The sequence below is a fragment of the Homalodisca vitripennis genome, chromosome 2, assembly GCF_021130785.1.
Source record: "Homalodisca vitripennis isolate AUS2020 chromosome 2, UT_GWSS_2.1, whole genome shotgun sequence".
Lineage (NCBI taxonomy): Eukaryota > Metazoa > Arthropoda > Insecta > Hemiptera > Cicadellidae > Homalodisca > Homalodisca vitripennis.
The window spans coordinates 2,733,751-2,754,268 of NC_060208.1; the positions used below are offsets into that span (position 1 = coordinate 2,733,751).

The 20,518-nt window shown below is 32.8% G+C and overlaps 2 protein-coding genes across 3 annotated transcripts in view; one reads left to right on the forward strand and one right to left on the reverse strand.

Annotated features, from left to right (window-relative positions):
• Positions 1 to 2,930: 2,930 nt before the first annotated feature.
• On the reverse strand, positions 2,931 to 10,485 carry LOC124356044 (C-type lectin 37Db-like). 2 transcript variants are annotated; one of them, XM_046807200.1, is made up of 5 exons: positions 10,341 to 10,485; positions 5,762 to 5,944; positions 4,737 to 4,798; positions 3,945 to 4,053; positions 2,931 to 3,188 (listed from the first exon to the last, which is right to left on the reverse strand). In XM_046807200.1, exons 1-5 carry the CDS (start codon positions 10,438 to 10,440, stop codon positions 2,956 to 2,958), a joined length of 687 nt encoding a protein of 228 aa, XP_046663156.1. In that variant the 5' UTR covers positions 10,441 to 10,485; the 3' UTR covers positions 2,931 to 2,955. The 2 variants fall into 2 exon arrangements, with proteins under 2 accessions (XP_046663156.1, XP_046663157.1); XM_046807201.1 differs by lacking the exon at positions 10,341 to 10,485 and adding an exon at positions 10,095 to 10,306.
• Positions 10,486 to 12,343: 1,858 nt separating this feature from the next.
• LOC124353417 (neurogenic locus notch homolog protein 3-like) overlaps positions 12,344 to 20,518 on the forward strand; it is a 31,678-nt gene continuing 23,503 nt past the window's right edge. Inside the window, exons 1-3 of the mRNA XM_046803257.1 lie at positions 12,344 to 12,407; positions 13,382 to 13,568; positions 14,557 to 14,759. Of these exons, the coding sequence (XP_046659213.1) occupies positions 12,344 to 12,407; positions 13,382 to 13,568; positions 14,557 to 14,759 (454 nt within the window). The remainder of the gene's footprint in view (positions 12,408 to 13,381; positions 13,569 to 14,556; positions 14,760 to 20,518) is intronic.

Below are 20,518 nucleotides of genomic sequence, written 5' to 3' on the forward strand. Positions count from 1 at the left end.
ACATACCCAACACACATAATGTCCCAACTTTTCTCTCTTGCTGAGCATTCTCTTGTATACAGAGTTCTATGAAAAAATGCCAGATATTTTTCAGCCAGTTGTAGATTGTCACTAAAGGTCCAGATTTCAATATAAGGACAACCTTGAAGAAATTTTAAGAAACTGGTTTGACTGTAGTTTATTAGGATGAGCTCTCATTCTGATTTCAGTGGTGTCTTGAAAAAGTACCAATTCTAAACCTTGAAATAAAAATTATAATCTTGGGTTAAGGAGAACTCATTAAATTTCAAACCTGGAGTGTTATAGTCGCCCATTATCAAGATTATTCTTCATGGAGTAAATTTTCTCCTGCACGTTTGAAGATACTCCAAGGATGAACTGAAAAAGTGAATTGATTGTGAGATAACATAGAGGTTTCTAGGTATGTAGACCACTATCCAAACACCTCCAGTGTAAATCTGTAGGAGAAATCTTTTGAATGAAAGTATATTTTTTGAAACATTGAACAAAATCACTACCTACCTTAAAACAACTGGTGCCGTGCATTCAGCTCTGTAAACAAAGAAATTAATTTGGGCTTTACTTCACTTTCATATATTTATGATAATACTGGGAGGAGAGACATTGGTCTATAACAAGCAGGATCATTTGGATCTCCCTTTTAAGAAAAGAAATTACTTTAGCTATTTTGAGCTTATCTGGAAAAATTCCTGATATCAGAGAAGAATTAACCAAATTTGTTAATTTTTCTCCAAAGGGCTTAAGAAGATGATCCATGTTTAGATAACAGTAATTTTTCTGTTGGAAAGCTAGTATACGTAACGATCTACAGTCGTTACAACAGTTTCCATATCGAACTGACTTATGTTTGGTAATGTATGTACAACTTCTCTGTTGTAAATTTCTTTGACTTTGGTGAGGTCATCGCCATATGCTTGCTTAACCTTGTGTAGTAGGTATTTTTACACCTAAAGAATGGAATAGATCCCAATTTTAATGTATTCAAGCCTCTGCGGCATGTGGTGCTAAAGAGGGAGGGGGAGGGCAAGTAAAGCCTCTTATACTAAAAAGGATTAGTATAATCATGTAAATAAATACCTCAAAATGTTCCCTAGAAAGCTAAATATATAAGTAGGACGAACATATCAAAATGCAGGATTTGAGATGTACTTTAGAAATTTCACGCATTTCTACAAAGTTTAATTCTATTCATACAATTATTACAATGTTATTTATAATCAAAAAATGTTCACCAGACTTAAAAAAAACTTCTACTTCTTGAAGGCCAATTATTGAAAATATATCAGGTAATGACCGTCAAAGGGTAGCATACATTGCGACAAATTAGGGGTTTTATAGCGAAGCAAAACTATGTGTTCAATAATTAAAAAATAACTCATAGCCTAGTAACAGTAGAAACCAAAGAGGCTTTAAAAGGATGAAGCAAGAAAACTTTCCACAAATTAAATTTTGTATTTATTTAATTATTGTGGTTATGACCATGTAATCATTCAAAATTGTGTGAAGATGATCCCAAAATAGAAAAATCTCAAGATTTTATTTAAGATAAAAAGCCTTTTTTATAAGAGGTCATAAACCGAGACTTTCTGAATTTTTGGGACTTAAAACGGTTCTGAATTTAATATTTAATATGATTTTGTTACATTTAAAATTGAAACACGGAGATTTAACATCTGTAAGATAACAAGACCTCTTTTTGTGCCAAAATTGTTGACAATTCGATCCTTTTTCCATGATTAATCAAAATCGAGAGATGCTACTAAAAATATTAATTCTTAGGCTTATGCAGCCGGTGTTGTGTCACTCATATAATATTTCCTATTCTGTTCACGCTAAAAAATAGTTGGTAACCCAATTTTGTTTTAATCTTCAGATAATTCGAACTTGCTTATGGAGTCAACCGACATTACACTAAAACAAGTACCAAGTTAACGGTACTTATACTAAAATTTAAATTAATTATATTGCATAAGATCAACAAAATTCACCATGCAGTTTATTATTTTTTTACTAGTTTTGGCAGAAACTACTTACTGAAAATTAAAAGTTAGCCGGAAAACCCCTTCATACAAACAAGTTCGAAACAATTATTTTAAGAGAACTAGGGCAGACTTGCCACAACGTTGTACCTGGTTGTGCAATGAAATATGAGCTTGTTTGTGCCAAATCACATTGGGTTTGGTTTATTGCGGAGCATTTCTTCGTACACAACATAAATTTTATTTATTTACCAAATGTCTAGAATTATAACTACAGACTAATCCCCGAAAAAAAAAACCATTGATACAAAAGTAACATAAACCTTTAATACAATGTGAGTTTTAGGCGTCCCACTTCTTGGATTTTGTACATTTGTTCAAATTGATGTGTAATCAATTATGTAAAATAATTTTATATGGATATATTTATTACTTTTGTTGAAATGTAAATAAAGTGTTGTACTTGTAAATGTAACTTTGCCTACGATACTTTTTCTTACGAACACGTTTTGTTTGTCTTTTTTGTTCTAATGATACTAGACATTTTAAAATAAATTACAAATCTGACTTTATGTAAATATTATTTTGAAGTAATGTAATAGTGAATTTATAAAATGTTATTCAAGAAATAAACTAAGTAAATAGAGATATTTAAAAATGTACAATTATTAAGGAGTTTTGTTGAACGTGGAGAACTCTCCTATGCAGGATTCATTGACCAGTGGTTAATATTTCACGCTTCATCTGTATTTCAACTTCAAAAGTGGGATAGATATTCATCTTAAATAGACTTCACTACACAAAATCACTTATTTAGACAGTTGGTCTATTGCGTCATTTTTTGCGATCTTCAGGAAACAATTTGTAAATAATTTAGGTAATAAAACCAGTTTGAAAGGTAACATATTTTTGTAATTCCTAACCAAAATAAAAAAGCAGACTTATCATAATGATCCTATTCAAAAGATTCACATATCGGATATATCTCATCGAAACAACCTCTATCATTCCACATGTAGCCGTTTCCATTCTTCTCATAGAACTCGATACAGTGTTCATCCCCAGCATTGTTGGGTTCACCAGGCTCCCAGTCCGTACTCTCTGGCAGGGGCATCCCAGAAACCATCCAGATCCAGTCTCCATGGGCATAATTTGTACCGGAAGTCCAGAACCGATTATTTCGTATTCCTGTAAACAAACAATTACTTATTGGTCGTTTACATTATTTCTTATATTGTCATCTAAAATTTTAAAAATATATTTGTAATACAAAAACTAGTGTTTTTAATTTATGATCTTACTAAATTTAGTATATAAATTTTTTTTAAGTATCCAAAATATTTGTATACAGTAAGATCACACATATTATTCCAACAGTCAAATTTCATCAAATGGTCTCATTAATTTGACCTCCTTCATAATCCTCGTAGCTGAATTTTTTGGATCCATTCAGACGTACATGACTACAAATTGCAGGAGTCAAGTCTGTGCCAGCACAGACTCCAGATGTTGCACTAAGAAGAGGCTAAGCTCAACGTTCACAATATTAGCTGTTTTAACTTTAGCTGCTCTAATCAGCTGATTTATAACATTGCATTGTTTGGTTGTAATCCTAACAGCATTACTAGTTGTAAGTTTAAGTTTGTTTTGAAAATAATCATCGTAACACTTTATTATAAAGTTCTTATCTTTTGGATAACAATAAATTGTTGAGGACTACAGTACGTTTTATGTATTGAATAAAGTAGCGAATGGAATAAATACACTGAACGATAAAATCAGCAAACTTTTCTACAATTAGGAATGATACCAGAACGGAAAACTAATTTGACTATAGCGATTAATTTGCCGGAAAGAGATTAAACCCTGGGAAGTTTTTTTTGAAGACTTTACTTTATGGTTCCTATTGTTTTCAATAACTACTAATTTATGCAATTGCCATACTTGTTTTACGGATTTCTTCTTTGATCAAGTCATTCTCCTCCTTGGAATCTATTGTAGCTAACCTCCACCCGTGTGACTGGCAATGAACTATCGCAGCAAACCAGTTGACCTGTACAGAGAGAATAATACAACTATTGACCAATACAGTGTTTTATCTTCCATTAGATACTGACTTATAAAGCTACGTAATACAGTATGTTTATGACCTAGAAGGTACAATGTTATTTTAACACACTTATTGCAGCTCTATACTAAAATTATGAGTAATGTGGTAAGACAGTACAATTTATTGAGAACGAGACAACTTGAAATACAAATCGGGAAAGACCATCCAAATACAGTAAAGCGGTCTTGTTCAGCTTTACATTTTGGCACGCACAACATTTGGCTGACTGGGGTTGATTACAACACACCTTCAGATTTGGATCTGTTATAATAATTATTGTAAATATATGTGCGAACAAGATTTTCAGCCAATGGCGCAGTGTATCGAGTACGGCGGTTATCGCAAGATACCCGAATCAAGCAACGTCGAACGTGGCTGCTGCTTGGATGAGTGACCGCTGAGCGATCCTGTCCTTGTAAGCAGCCCGCCTGCTCGGCCATTAGTGGTGGTTCGGAAGTCACCTTTAAACCGTTGGTCCTCTTAGCCTTAACTTCGCTTAGTAAAATAAGACATTCTTTAATCGTTGACCTTTTTATTTTTGTCAGGATTCGATTTCAACTAAATTCTAAAATCACCATTAATTAATTTTAAGGATGGACTTTCACACGTACCGAAGGGTGGCTTACCTTAATGAAACGCTCCACCTTGTACACTTTTATACCAGTTGTTGAACAGTTTCCTGGTGAAGCTCAAAAGGATATTTGATAATGAGAAAACGTTAACCTCTTTAGTATAAAACCAATGTTTTAAGGAAACTTAGCATCTCATTTAGTGCCGAAATGGCGTACGTTGGTGTCAAATACTGAGAAAAGAATTTCAGAACAACTTTGGGTTATCAAATAAGAGTTACCTTCCTCAATTTTTTAAATTTATTTTACAATTTCAGCCATCCAGGTTTAAATAATATTCTCTAAGGCATGAATACATTTTAGAATTAAGAAGTGTTTTATTGATACATTCTTGTGCAAGGTATTCAAACCTTTCAACGAACAATGAGACAAATCAATGTGTTCAATCATAAGAAAACTACTTGTAAATGTGTACTGAAGGAAACAGGATATTTTCCGGACATTTGCCATCGTTCAGTGATACAAGAAATCAATAAAACTACGTTTCGAGATCTCCAATCTGATCTCCTCTTCAGGTAAATAATTAACCCAACATATAATTACAAACTAGGTTCAAATAAACAAACCATACCAGACCGTTGTTACACGCGTAAGTCAGGAATCACTACCACCATGTTGTGTGTCAACTTCACTGACTCTAAAACATGCACTTATTAAAAAAGCATAAACACAACACTAATTATTAAAACTAAACTGCTTTCGCCGACCAACCACCTACGACTGAATGCATGGTCACTTACATGGTGGTTGTGATTTCTGATTTATGCATGTCACAACGCTCTGGTATGATTTATATACTTTAACCTAGTTTGTAATTATGTCTTAGGTTAGTTATTTACCTGAAGAAGAGATCAGATTGCAGATCTCGAAACGCAGTATTACTGCTTTGTATCACTGAACGATTGCAAATGTCCGGAAAATCCTGTTTCCTTCAAAATCCTTCCATTGTTAAAATACAAACTTCAAACAAAGGAATGTGTGCTTTTGATAAACACTAAACTAATATGATTGTTCCTACCCACCTCGTTGACATCCAGTGAAGGGGCTGCCGGAGAAGCCAGGCTTGCAGGAACAGTACGGTACATGATCAAGGACCTCACAGGTGACGTTACCATGGCAGGGTCCAGGACATGGATCTTGACATTTTAGGTCGATACAGGCCAATCTTTCATCGCAGTCGACGTTGGATATGCATTGAGGTAAAGCTATTACAGAGTATAAATTAGTAAGTTTTCATGTTTCTTTGTCTTATGAAGCCATTAAAATGTTCCTCAAAAGCTACACATTGTAGGTCTGCAATTTACTATACTTCCCCCATCAAAGTTTCTACTTGATATGGGAATATAGGTATGAATTATGTATTGTTAATAATTTTCTATTATCTGATATGCGTAGTGAAGAAGATTGTACTGGGTTAGCGTAAGAAATCAATTTTGACTTTTTAGTATAGAACTTAATTTTGGAATACCCTGAGTTGGAAAAAAGGAAAAGTCGTGAAAACCCTTACTCTGTGTGTGCGTGTGTAGGATTCGTGTGCTTTTACATATTGTACAGCCGCTCTGACGATGGCAGTCCTGGAAACCAAACTGATGGCCGTACATTCATTAAATCACGCATTGTACCTTATACAAATATTACCAATAATAAAAATTTTTATTAATTTATTTGTGATTGTTTACTGAAAAAAATATAAATTTAAACGGCATTGGATATTGGTCGTTAATGATAGATATGTAATGCTAAAAATGTTTAAAACTAAATGTTTACTAAGATATTATGTATAAAACCATAACAGTTGTAATATCAATTTAGGTAAAATTATATTCAACCCTATAATACTTTACCTGGCCGATGCCGCTGTTTTGTTGAAATTTAATTTGTAGTTGAGTAGCCTTACACTATTCTGTTTGCAAACTTTAATTTTCTAAATTTTTAAACCCGACACAGCGTATACATTATTACGTTATATAAATAGAAAAGTGTATTTCCTCAAAGAAGCAAAATGTGTCAAAGTGCTATCACAATTTTAATCAAATGTTTTACCCAAAGGAATATATCAAGCAAAGAGTTGATACTGTATATCAAGAAAACATGCTCGTACTTAGTTCCAAGTAAACAAAAACGAGTACTTTCAGCCGTAGAGTATGTCCAACCTAGTCTGTTAATCTTTACTGTATACCTGAGTGTTAGTGAAAGTTTTAGAGAACATAGATAACGATGCTTCTGATAGAGGTGGTGATGCTATACAAGGATCAAGAAATAACCGAAGAGGACATTATCTAAAGAAAAAGAACACACTCTTGGTTTTGTTTTCCAGTCTTGTGAAAACTTGAGGTGAGACCCAAAAGAAGCATTAGGGCCTACACCAAAAAAGTCTTATGTTAAGAAGTCGTCAAGAACAATCAAAATTCATTATCAGCTGGTTATGGCTTAATTAATTATAAGGCTCAGTCCTTAGCATAGCCCTATAGGTAAACTGCTTACAGAAAGACACTGGGCGATTTTAGTTCTCGCAGCGTGGAGTAATATATCCCTTCGCCCCTGTGATGCCGCCCTCTCTCAGTATCCCCACCACTGCTCGGCACTCGCCCGCTCGCTCTATTCCCTGACCACTTAGAGGCTAGCCTCACACCAAAAAGCAAGCACCCTGGATACGTTTAGATTTACATTCAATTAGTATTTTAAGCTTGCATAGGCTTAAACACAATAATGTAAAATATAATATACTTGTAGTATAGGTAAGTAGCCGCAGTGTAAACAAAATGGCGCGAACGAGACACGATTCACAAAGCTGATAAACCAGAGAATAAACATAGTGGAATAAACACATTTACAGTGAAATATAAAATAATATCAGTACCTGTGTAGAAAAATCTTTGTGCACGTCACACTTTTAAAAGCAACTCGCTTGCATATAATTGTTTTAAAGATAAGGAACGGAAAACGATAACAGAATAGAGGAACGGAGGCAGTTTTAGTAAAAGTGTGCGCCCAACAACAGGCTGTGAGATAAGTTATGCAACCAGCTACCAATAGTCAATCTTGTGGCAATAACAATAAATGGCAAATCTTCTTTAATCTTTGCCCAACCTTCGTAAATTAAATATTGTGACATTTGTTGCAACGTATCTAAAAGTAATTATTCGTCTATACTTTAATGCAATTAGCCCTCTTTAAGTGTTATTCTAATACAAAGTTTTTAATGGCCACGACTTTGGGTTAGGAAATATGCATTACTAGCAGTTACCCGCAGCTTCGCACGCAATTTCGCAGGTTTTGCACCTACTTTATGAAAACTGCTGGTTCGTGTGAATTATATTCCGACGCCAATGTCGAGTTTGCCTTCTTGCCACTGTCACAAAATATGTTAAAATTGTGTATTTATGGTAATTTTAAATTTATTACGGTATTTGTATTTTTATTCCAAGCTGATTTTGCCCTCACCGATCAAGAAAACATGTATATATACACAGGTCTGAGAAATTAGATAGGTTACATAAGTCATAAATGTATAGTAAAAGTTAGAGTACATTGTCTCATATCTCCACTGCTTAGCAGTTACCCGCTCCTTTACACGCAATTTAGTGGGCTTTGTACTACATGTATGACCACTGCTGGTTCGTGTGAATTATATTTCCGACCCCAATTTTGAGTTTGCTTAGTTGCTACGATCAAGAAAATACGTCAACAATTTTACATTAATGGTAATTATAATTGACTTCTTTCTTAGTATGTTTTGTTCCATAGTTGATTTAGTTTTTCTTCCAATCAAGAAAATATATAACACAGCTCAGAAAAGTCTACTTCTGTCAAAAAGAACTAAGAAAGGTTTCATATTAGTATTTAAATTTATAGTAAAAGTTTTAAAATATTTTACAAAATTTTGATCTGAAATTAGTATATTAGTTAAAAAGTCAAAGTCCAGCGATCTTTCATCCAGAATAATAATTATTGTCGACTGTTTCAAATGACCATCTTAAGTTTTAGGACATTTTCTAAGGTAGATTACTTATATAATCGCTGAAATCTAAAAATTATGGTTAATTATTAAAAATATTATTTACTATAAATGTAAACAAATTGAAAATAATAAACATTGCTTACACAGAACAGATGATTGATTACATTTAAAAGACTCATTCAATTTATATTACACAACTTTAGAGACCAAGATGGGATTTTTCACTATTTTATAGACCAGTGGGGCCTAGCCCGGAGGGATTTTCGAAATAATAGGCCTATATTCATCCCAGGAACCGTAAGAATATCTTGTAAAATATCAGTAAACTTGGTTGAGTAGTTTACGCATGAAAACGAAACAAAACAAAATTACTTTCCCATTTATAATATATTTAGAATTTTATTTTAAGTTTATCAGTTTGTTATAAATTTATATGCAAATTTTAAAAATTATAAGTTGCTACTTGTAGGTAAAAATAATCCGTAAAAAAGACAAAATGGCTCGAATATTAGTAAATTCAGAGTTTCGGACGATCTTAATTCAGAATTTGTTTTTGGCTCAGAAAACAATACGTTGGGCGAATGAGGTGTGGTATGGTTACTACCCGTGACTAAATGTACTATGTTAAGTAATATTGACAGATTGAATTAAGTAATATATCTAGTAACTGACAGTAGCTAAGCTGATCACTTAGGCTAGTCACAACTTGTAGGCTATTGCCACTAAGGCATATCGTACAGAAGAGTATTCTTATAATACGCATTCACGTTCGACCCAGATTCTGAAGTTATCTGGATGTCTTAAATAGGCCTACATATTTTCTGGAGGACGATTGCCGTATTTCATTATCATGTGGACGTATCAACCCATTAGGCCTAAGGTTGACCTTGCCGGTATAGCAAACAATGACCGCTAGATCGCATGGGCATCGGCGTTTCTTGTTTTCTGCGATAAGCAGCCTGCTGGCCCACTCCTAGTACCAGGAATCAGTTATCTGTCCCATCTGTTTATATATATATATATATATATCCCCATCTTCCTGAACTCTAGATCAGGCAGTTTATAAAGTATCAGTGTACTATTTCATGTTTTGTATTCGTTCTCTTAGAAATTCGCCGGAATATTTTTTATGCTCAATTCATCAAGTAGGCCTAATCGGTCTTCATAAATTCCAAGTGTAATCAACACAGATTCTATATAAATACGTTTTCTTTATTTAAATAACTCCAAATTTTAGATATCATACTCCCAAAGGGAGTAACATATATTTTTATATATAATAAATATATAATTCATATTTTTCCCGTGATATTTTGTACAGAGTGGAAAAATAAACTCGTATTCTGCAAAATAAAAATTATGTCAATCCCTCAGCTCATATATCTCATACTTACTGTAAAAATGAGAAATGTTTATCATCAGCAGTTTTCAATTGTGCCTGATTATAAAATAGCCCAAAATGACTACTTCATATGTCTATAATTCCTCGTGCAGTGACCCAAAATTTCTCTTCTTCTTTCTCTGCACTGAAGAAGGGTACATTGAAAGATTATGACTGTAGATTTTTTTAAATTACTCAGCCCAAAATCGATTGCACTACCTTAAAGACATCAGATCACAGCTCAACGTAAAGTACTCACCCAAAGAGCTGTCACTTTGATCAGAGGCACAGGTGACATGAACAATCAAACAGAACCACAAAACTCCTAACAAGGCGAAGTTCACATCTGAGGCACTCATGACTAAATGACGTGAGCGAACTTTCCAAGTTCAATACAATGGGGTTATCAGGGTTATCATGTTAGTTTATCCCGTGCATCCCAGATTGTTAAGGCGGAATTACTGTTCAAGACTAAATTATAACTTGGATTTGGATTTTCCACTCAGATGGACATATGAGCATCAGAAAACAAATTACGCCAGCTAATCAATGTCTTCTGAACATATAAGACGAATATTCCAGCTTTTATAGGTTACCAGATGTTAGGACTATAATACGTTATTTTACCAGACTGATATTTGTGTTTTGTTTATCTACGACCAGTCTGATACGTACATAATTACACGTAAATACTTAGTATTAGAAGATTAAATCGCGCATTAAATTAATTTTAAGCTTTTATATTTATTTCAAGTACTTGCATAAAACTGCCAAAGACTACTGAACAAGAACTTAAATGATTTGGCACTCTCAATGTGATTGATGACGTTTTCAGGTGATATTGTATTAGATTTTGAAATTGGCTTAACATTGAGTTCGAAAGCAAAAGAATGTATGAACGAAAATGGTTAATCAGCGCAAAGGAAGAGCTGTATCACATTATCGGAACAAAAATTGAAATACCTTTACAGTCTTGGATTTCAAGGTGACGTTTCCGTGGATTCTTCTTTCCACTTGGTTTGGAATTATACTAAATGAAGGCTGTTTTGAAATTGGCAAAACGTATTGTTAAAGGTTTGACAAAACCAAAATACTTATCATCAACTATTCTTTGTACCTGATTTCATAATACCTCTAAGTTGAAAAGCCTATAATTCCTTGTGGAATAATATATACTATATAATATATATCGAATCGTAAGCCATTTGACCGATCATTACGAAAATTTTTATGTATATGTATTTTTCTACGTAGAAGGTATAAGTATATGCTATGCCCATTGATGTTACTCACCACCAGGCGGCGCTGCAAAATTTTGAAGTTATCTAAGCACCTGCACATAATACATTCCAATTACGACACAGTTACGTGTATTAAATAGCAACACACTATTTGAAGGCGCAAAGTTACAATGTATATTTGTTTTTAAATTAAATTTATGGTTGAACTTAATGCTTGAGTGTTAAACCACTTTAGAATAAAGCACATGTGCGTGTAAAATGGCTATAAACATACACTTTTGACAGATTTTCTTGATCGTGGCGACAAGACAAACTCTACATCGACATTGGAAATATAATTCACTTTAATGCATACATGAGCAAATGTTACGAAAAGCATGCGAAGCCGTGGGAAACAGCTAGTTGTTTCTATTTTCCTCTCAGCAGGTTGCCTTAAAGGTCTGAAACTAAAATTATTGACAATTTTGAAACTCATAAACAGCTCATGAACCGAGTGTTCTATCTAAGCCTAACCACTGCATAAAACTACATGCATTGTGCAACTTTCCTGTATCTTATCCATGCTCATTGAACTATAATTTCACAGAAATGTAATACGTCATTCATTACTTGTTGTTATATTTTGCTGCTCTGTGTTCATATTGTTCCTCCACTAAGGCGAAAGTATCGTATCAGGTATTTTCTTTTCAGCAATAACTACAAACAAACATTAGATTTAAACGCGAAGAAAAGGCTATTAACAATTCTGCAAGTTTATTTTAACAATCGCAGGGTCACTCGAGATATAGCGAGGTCACAGAGGGAAAAGTACTGCGTAGTTCAGTAGCTGGTTACTGTTCGTTAATTGTAGCCATGCTAATCCTGTGTGTGCTATTGTGTTTAGTTGCTGCAATACGCGGTCAAGGCAACAGCGTATGTAAGTTTATTTTAACAATCGTAGGGTCACTCGAGATATAGCGAGGTCACAGAGGGAAAAGTACTGCGTAGTTCAGTAGCTGGTTACTGTTCGTTAATTGTAGCCATGCTAATCCTGTTTGTGCTATTGTGTTTAGTTGCTGCAATACGCGGTCAAGACAACAGCGTATGTAAGTTTATTTTCACCATTTTATCACAGGGCCACTGATCTAAACTCGAGTTATTCAATAAATTTCGATTGTGAAGTACGTTAAATATTTTGTAATTACGTCTAGAACATTAAGTATGAGCGTTATTTCTTCATTTGATCTTCTTATTCTAGCCGCAACATATTATAAAATCAAATCAAAATCACATTTATTTCCACAAATTACTGAAAAAAAAACAAACAGAAGTAAATACATACATCGAAATATAGAAATAAATTAAAATTATGTATATATATATATATATATATATATATATATATATATATTATTTATAACTCTAATATAAATTATATATATATATATATAATAACTAGTTAACTCAGCATTAATGATTGAATTAATTTACTACCTAATTTATGTATAAAAAAATATAGGAAAAAAGTCTACATGGGCCTTGATGGCTTGTGCGTATACCCGAGTTGAAATTGTTAGGATTAGGAGTTTTATATCGAGCAGTATGTAGATTTATTTTATATAAATTTAATTGATAAAAGTTATCTGATGTAGAATAACTTATGGATATCAATTAGGAATTCTGATTATTATCGATAATGTAGAGAAAGTAAACAGATTAAATAAAAATAATGTGTAAACAAAATTTAATTAAAATAAGATAGTTACTTATGGAAACGGATTTTTCTATCTTTAGTTTGGATAGGTGAGGAGAGGGGAGAATCACGTAGTCAGTTAGTCTATGTCCGTGTGTTATCCTCTGTTCTCTTTTGAAAATTCTTTAGTAGACTTATTATTTAACATTGCCTCCGAGGTAATTCTTTCAAATTGGAAATGTTTTGGAATTTAAATTAGTTGTAGTTTTCGCTGCTGTAAGATCGGTCAGTGTATCAGAAAAGCGCGTTACTAAGAGATAACTAGCATGATTCAGAACTATTTTGTAATGTAGATAAAATCAAATATCTAAGCAATCATATGTCCAGTCATACCACAGTGTGCGAACAATGACCACTGCCCGCTGGATCGCGCTTGTGTTGCCCAGAGTTGTGAAGATCCTTGTGTAGGACACTTGTGGCTCAAACTCCACCTGCCACGTGAGGTTCCACGTCCCTTCGTGCGCCTGCCCTTCGGGCTACACCGGGGACCCTTTGACAGCTTGCTTTCCACAGGGTAAGTACTTACAATAGTGAGCTTAACCATCACTGCTAAATAATAAAAATACGTTCTCTCTTATTATTCATGGTTAACTTAATTATTTAGAAAACCTAATCTACATAATCATGTATTTGGACCCATAACTTGTTCTGTGAAAATCTTAAACACATTTCAAGTAAAAAAATGTGTTTATTTACTAAAATGAAGAAGTTGCAGCCACAAGTAAAAAAGAACTTAAAAGGTTTAAAACACACGTTGACACTATTTTCACATACAATCCACATTTTGCTAAAATAAAAATGAACTTAAAAATCTCAGTGTTTATGCAGAACTATTGTATCATCCATATATATTAGTCTGGACGTATAACCAACCAAACTTATAACGTAAATAATAAATAAAACACGACATAAATAAATTAAATTGTGATACACCTATACTATGATTATATACATTTATTATTTATGTAAAACAAAGTTTAATAAATTATCTAATTATTATTATTTTGTTAAGTTTTATGGTTAACATGGTTTTGTTATTTCGCTTTCTTGTTTATATGCTAAGTAGAAATATTTAATGTATATACCAACTTCACGAAGACCTAGAAACAAGTTTTAATGTCTGTGGACTGTATGGCAATGCAATATACATTTATAATATTACTAAAAATAATCATAAAATTAGCAATTTATTGTAGAAATGTGAAAAATAAAATTCATTGTGTATTTCAATTGTCTTATGGGAAACCAAGATGGCGACGAGAAAATTAAGAAAAAAGTAATTTCTTAACAAAATGAATATGCTGTTGTATTAATATCAGATGACAGTTTTCACTAAATGACCAACACATGAAACTGTTGGATTGGTTGGTTTCAAAACCTACTCGTAGGCGTTATAACACAACCAAAATGAACAGCAAGAGGTTGATAAAAGCTAAAACACAACCACCTGAAAAGTAATGGTTGTTTGTTTAGATTGCGACAATTATACATTACAATTATAGCACACACCGATGTTCAGTACAGCCACAGTGCACGGCCAATGACCACTGCCCGCTCGATCGCACTTGTGTTGGCCAGAGATGTGAAGATCCTTGTGTCGGCGCTTGTGGCTCCAACTCCACCTGCCAAGTGAGGTTCCACATCCCTTCGTGCGCCTGCCCTTCGGGCTACACCGGCGACCCTTTCACTGCTTGTTTCTCTCAGGGTGAGTACTTATAATAGTGAGCTTCGCGGGGATAGAATATTTATATTGCAACGATATCATCGATTCATATTGTGTATGTCGAGTTTAGCTCCAGTTCACCTTCCTCGTAGTGCAGCTTTTTGAATCTGACGCTGTTACGGACTTGTCCAGACTCGTCAGAAGATATCCATAATCTTCATTGTGCACCTGATGAAACAATGATAATAACCTCTTGATATAGATTACACTGTATTATACAGCCTATGTGTCTTTGAGGTCGTAACGATGTAGAGTTCATTTTGAGCTTATCATCTCCAACTTTTGTTGAATATGTTCAGACGAACATGATTCCAGATTCCAGTCTGAGTAAAGGTAGCGACAGCGTCAGATTCTACATGCTACACAAGAGGAAGTTGAACTGGAGCTAAACTCAATATTCACAAATGATCAACCCTTCCATTTGTATATTAAATACTTATTTAAAACTTATTGGTATATTATATCTTTTAGTAATAATGTTTCTTTAACAGGTTTAAATCACTTCCATTTCATTAAAATTTTATTTTTGAAAATACAATTTCAAAGGGAAATTTGAAAATAAGAGGAAATCCTAAAAGAGTCTTGAATTGCTGACCGTCAACTAATGCTTCTTCTTAAGTGTATATTAGTCATCAATTAAGTGATTCTTACATTCTCGTGTTTAATAGTAGATCATGACAAACAACAATCAGTATCCGAAATTCTGGATTGTTAAGATTAAGGTTGGATTTATAACTTGCGTATTCAAACTCATAATGAATTTAGTGCACGTAATATTTAAAAAGTAATATGTAAACTCTCCAACCGAGCTCGGACTTTCATAGTCACGAAACGGCGTCAAAGAAACTCTTACCTCTATGTAAACATTTTAATATTACAACACAATCATATATTTATCTAATTTAATTAGTATTTTAAATGTATTGATATTTATAGGCTTGAAGGAATAGAGTAAGCATAAACATAAAAATAACATCACTTCTTATGTCAATATTTTCTGTAATCACTTTGGAACACACAGGTTATCCAGATATAAAATTGGAAGTTTAGCAAAATGTACTTTTAAATGAAACTGTTAGTAAATATTAAGTATGCAACTTGATAAATAGTGTAATGCGGAATTAGCAATGTTACTATCTACATATTTAGCTACAGATGTAAAGAATTTTGTAACACTGTTGTTTTTTTGTAAGAAGCAGGCTTCTCGGACATTTATCGGCTATGTGTATATATTTTCTTGCCAACAAAACAAACTCAACTGTGTCACCACAAATATCTTAGACCGGATGCATATTACAATGGCCGAAAGTAGACGATTTATTACAGAAGTAGTCTTCTCAGGCCTGTGTATGTATACACAAGGTGTATATATATATATATATATATATATATATATATATATATATATATATATAAGTAGATATGAATATGGCGGTTCTGGCGCACTTTTGGGACAGACAGAAAATCAAGGGAAAATACTGTTTAAAGGACAATAAACGAATCTGTAAAATCAAACAGTAAGGGGTTCTAGCTCACTTTTGGGACAGACGGTAAATCAATGAAAAATACTGTTTAAAGGACAATAAACGAATCTGTAACTCACGAATGAAAAATTACCGAATCTATAGCTGTTTGCTTCTACTTTCTTGAGCTGTCAAATCAATCTATTTGAAATGTCTGCTACGACGAAAAATCTTCTACTCTACAAAATTGATAGTAACACAGTCTTTATCTTTAATAGTCTTCTTTCCAGTAACAATCAAGTGTAATTTTTCATTTTTGTTTAATTCTTTAATCTTTTTTTCATCCAAAACAGTCAAAAATCTGTTCAGCAAGTGTACTTTACAATCTTCCAACTCGGCAATTATTGTAAACCCGAATTTATCTTTCATTTTCTCCAAATTCAAGATTCTATATCTCTTTTTTTCTTCCAATTCCACTAATTTCTTATATTCTTTGAATCTTAGTTCACCAACCTTATTCAACTCTTGTAACAGCGCCGCCATTTATTATAGAAAAATCTTTTAACTAAATTTAGTTAAAAGATTTTTCTACAATAAATAGAACAATCTGAAAACATTTGACCAGAAATTGTGCTGATTTGTGTCAAAAATCACCACTTCTCAAAATTTTAGTTTACAAATTTTTGCTCTTTAAATATGGAGCGGAAAAAGATAGAGTGCCCATACTGCAAAAAAGATGTTTTTGAACATCATTACACCAGGCATTATAATTCAAAGAATCATCTGAAAAATAAAGATATTTATGAAAAAGAACTAAATTATTTGAGGACTTGGGCTAAAGAGAATCAAATCAATGGTCACGAAAAGATGTACAATATAGAAAAATTGCGTGAATTAAAGAAAAGCTTTAAGGAAGATAAAAAAGATCTCAATCTATTTAATGATGAAAAAATTCAATCAATCGCTGAAAAATTGTCCATAGAAACAAACGATAAAACTAAGTCTGAAATGATCGAAGAAATTGATAAAACTCTTAACGAAAAACCTGAAAATATCATAGATGTAGAAGTTTTATCCTCAATACACGGTCTTTTCAAGCAATACATTTTAACGAATTTAAACGATAAGTTCATGTCAATTTACAAATATCTATCAATTATGAGGCCAGAGATTAAAAGTTTAATAGAAAAATTTCAAGAAACCGTTAAAAATATGAAAGGTTATTTATCTTTAGAATGCGAATACGAACGAACTTTAGTGAACGGTGAAACACAAACGTGTCCAATGTACTTTACTATAAAATCAGACGAAATATTTGACGTAAACGACTTTATTACTAAGCAATTTAATAAATTAACACATCGAGAACAGACAAATCATCCAAATAAGGGTTCTGGATGGACATTTAAAAGCTGCAAACAACTAGTTTTGAGCCTTAACAAACACGAAATGATGAACGCAGGATCATATATCGATTTGCCAAAGAAAATCAAAGATAAAAAAGCTTGTATAAATATCAAAAATAAAGATGATTATTGCTTTATTTATTCTATCCGATGTGCTATTGAAAAACCCGAAAGAGACTGCGAAAGATCAAAACAATATGAAAAATTTGTAAATGACGAGATATTTTCAGGTTTCGAGTATCCAATGTCCTTAAAAGATATACAATTATTTGAGAAACGAAGTTACAATTCCAAGTACAAATATCCAAAAATGTCTATCAATGTCTACAGTTTTGATGAAAGTATTAAGGTTGTTCCGTTACAAATTTCTGAAAAATATGATGCAGAATTAAATATTGATCTACTGTATGTAAAACAAGAAGACAAATCCCATTTTGTTTTGATAACTGATTTAAATAGATTAGTGAGTTCTCAGTTATCTAAACACGAACATAAAAAATTGCTATGTAGAAGATGTTTAAGCCATTTCTACAAATCTGGAGATTTAGCAGATCATTTAGAAATTTGCAAGCAACATGAAGTTTGCAAGCCAATTATGCCGTTTCCGGGTCAAACAACTAAATTTACCAATTACCAAAAGAAATTTAGCCATCCGTACGTTATTTATATGGATTTTGAAAGCATATTAGAGAAGATTCCCACATGCAAAAACAATCCACAAAAATCGACTACAACCAAGATTCAGAAGCATATTCCTTATGGTTTTACTCTATATTTAGTGTCTAATGTGACCAATCGTATGTACAAGCCGATATGTTATCGAGCAAAAAATGAAGAAGAGTTGCCGAACGTTCCTGCAAAATTGTTTGAAGAACTCAATAAATTATCGAAGTACATAGCTAAAAAATATAATTCAAAGAACATGAAGCCCATGAAATTGACTGACGAAGAAGAAATTTCGTATCAAAATTCAAATCTTTGCCACATTTGTGAAGAAATATCGTATCAAGACACTGAAAAAACTTTAGGGTTTTTACCAGATAATTGGAGTTCTGCTTATGATGCATTCAAAAAATGCAGAGATCACTGTCATTTGACTGGAAAATTTCGAGGTGCAGCTCATAGAATTTGTAATCTGAATTTGAAATTTCCTCAGAATATTCCCGTTTTCTGTCACAATATGTCTAATTACGATACGCATTTGTACATAAAAGAATTGGCAAAACAATACGGTAATGTTGATTTGATTGCAAACACCGATGAACGATATATAAATTACTCTGTAAATTCTGGATACGGGTATGAATTTGATGGTGACAAACCTAGAAAGTTCATAAAATTCTCTTTCGTAGACACGTTTAGATTCATGGCGTCATCTATCGAAAAATTAGCGAAAAATTTAAAGAAAGAAGACTTCAAACATACAAATCATTTTATACAGGATGGAAGAATATTGAATGAAATTATAGAAAGACAGCCAAATGACAAAGAAGAGATTTTTAAAATATTGTCAGGAAAAGGAATATTTCCCTATGAATTTATCGATAGTATTGAAAAACTTGATTACAAAGAAGAGCTGAAAATTCAAGATTTCTATTCACTCTTGACAGACGAGAGCATATCTGAGAAAGATTTTCAACACTACTTGAGCGTTTGGAACAAATTAAAAGAGAAAAATCTTCGAAATTACTCTGATTTGTACAACATTCAAGATGTTTTATTGCTCGCTGATATCTTTGAAAATTTTAGGAATATTTGTTTAAATTGCTATAAGCTTGATCCAGCACACTATCTGACTGCTCCTAGTCTTGCTTGGGATGCTATGTTAAAATTAACGAAAATTGAGCTTCAGCTAATTAACGATTATAACATGTATTTAATGATTGAAAAAGGTATTCGCGGAGGCATATCTCAATGTATTAAACGATATGTTAAAGCAAATAACAAATATTTGAAAGATTTCGATAAGACAAAGCCCGAAAACTATTTGTTGTACGTCGATGCAAACAACCTTTATGGGTATGGACTTATGCAAAATTTACCATATAACGAAATCAAGTGGATGGATCCTAAAACGTATACAACAGCAGAATGGAAAGAAACAATTTTGGAACTCACTGGCGACGAAGATTATGGCTATATTCTTGAAGTCGATCTAGAATATCCAACAAATTTACACGAACATCACAAGGATTTACCTCTTGCTCCAGAACATTTTAAAAACAAACTTTGCACAACTCTACTGGATAAAACTGAATACGTTGTTCATTCGAGAAATTTGAAATTCTATCTGGAACAAGGTATGATTTTGAAACATGTGAATAGAGTTATTGCATTCGATCAGAAGCCTTTTATGAAAGATTACATTGATTTTAACACAAACATGAGAACCAAAGCTACAAGTGACTTTGAGAAGGACTTTTACAAGTTAATGAACAACTCAGTTTTTGGAAAATCTATGGAAAATGTGAGAAACAGATGTGATATTAGACTAGGAAATGAAGAATTTTCAATGAAACAAGCTAAGAAAACAAATTTCAAATGCTTTAACATCTTTGACGACAACTGTATAGCGAGTCACATGTACAAGCAGAAAGTTAAATTTAACAAGCCAATCTACATAGGTTTTTCAGTTCTTGACCTTTCAAAATTGTTAATGTACGAGTTTTATTACAACAAATTAAAGAAGTTTGATCCAGATTTGAATCTGTGTTACATGGACACAGACAGTTACTTCCTAGAATTGAAACGTGATCCTTACAAAATTATTAAAGAAAATATAGATGATTTCGATACGAGCGATTATCCAAAAGATCATGAATGTTTCACTACTAAAAATAAGAAGGTAATAGGGAAATTCAAAGACGAATTG

Bases quoted from the DNA above. Each gene is read 5' to 3' on its own strand.
- LOC124356044 (XM_046807200.1), bottom strand. From the start codon at position 10,440: ATGAGTGCCTCAGATGTGAACTTCGCCTTGTTAGGAGTTTTGTGGTTC. The intron at 4,799-5,761 runs GTGGGTAGGAAC...TATCCTTTTGAG, and splicing joins CTTCACTGGATGTCAACGAG to CTTCACCAGGAAACTGTTCA. The intron at 3,189-3,944 runs GTATGGCAATTG...GTTTGTTTACAG, and splicing joins AGAAGAAATCCGTAAAACAA to GAATACGAAATAATCGGTTC.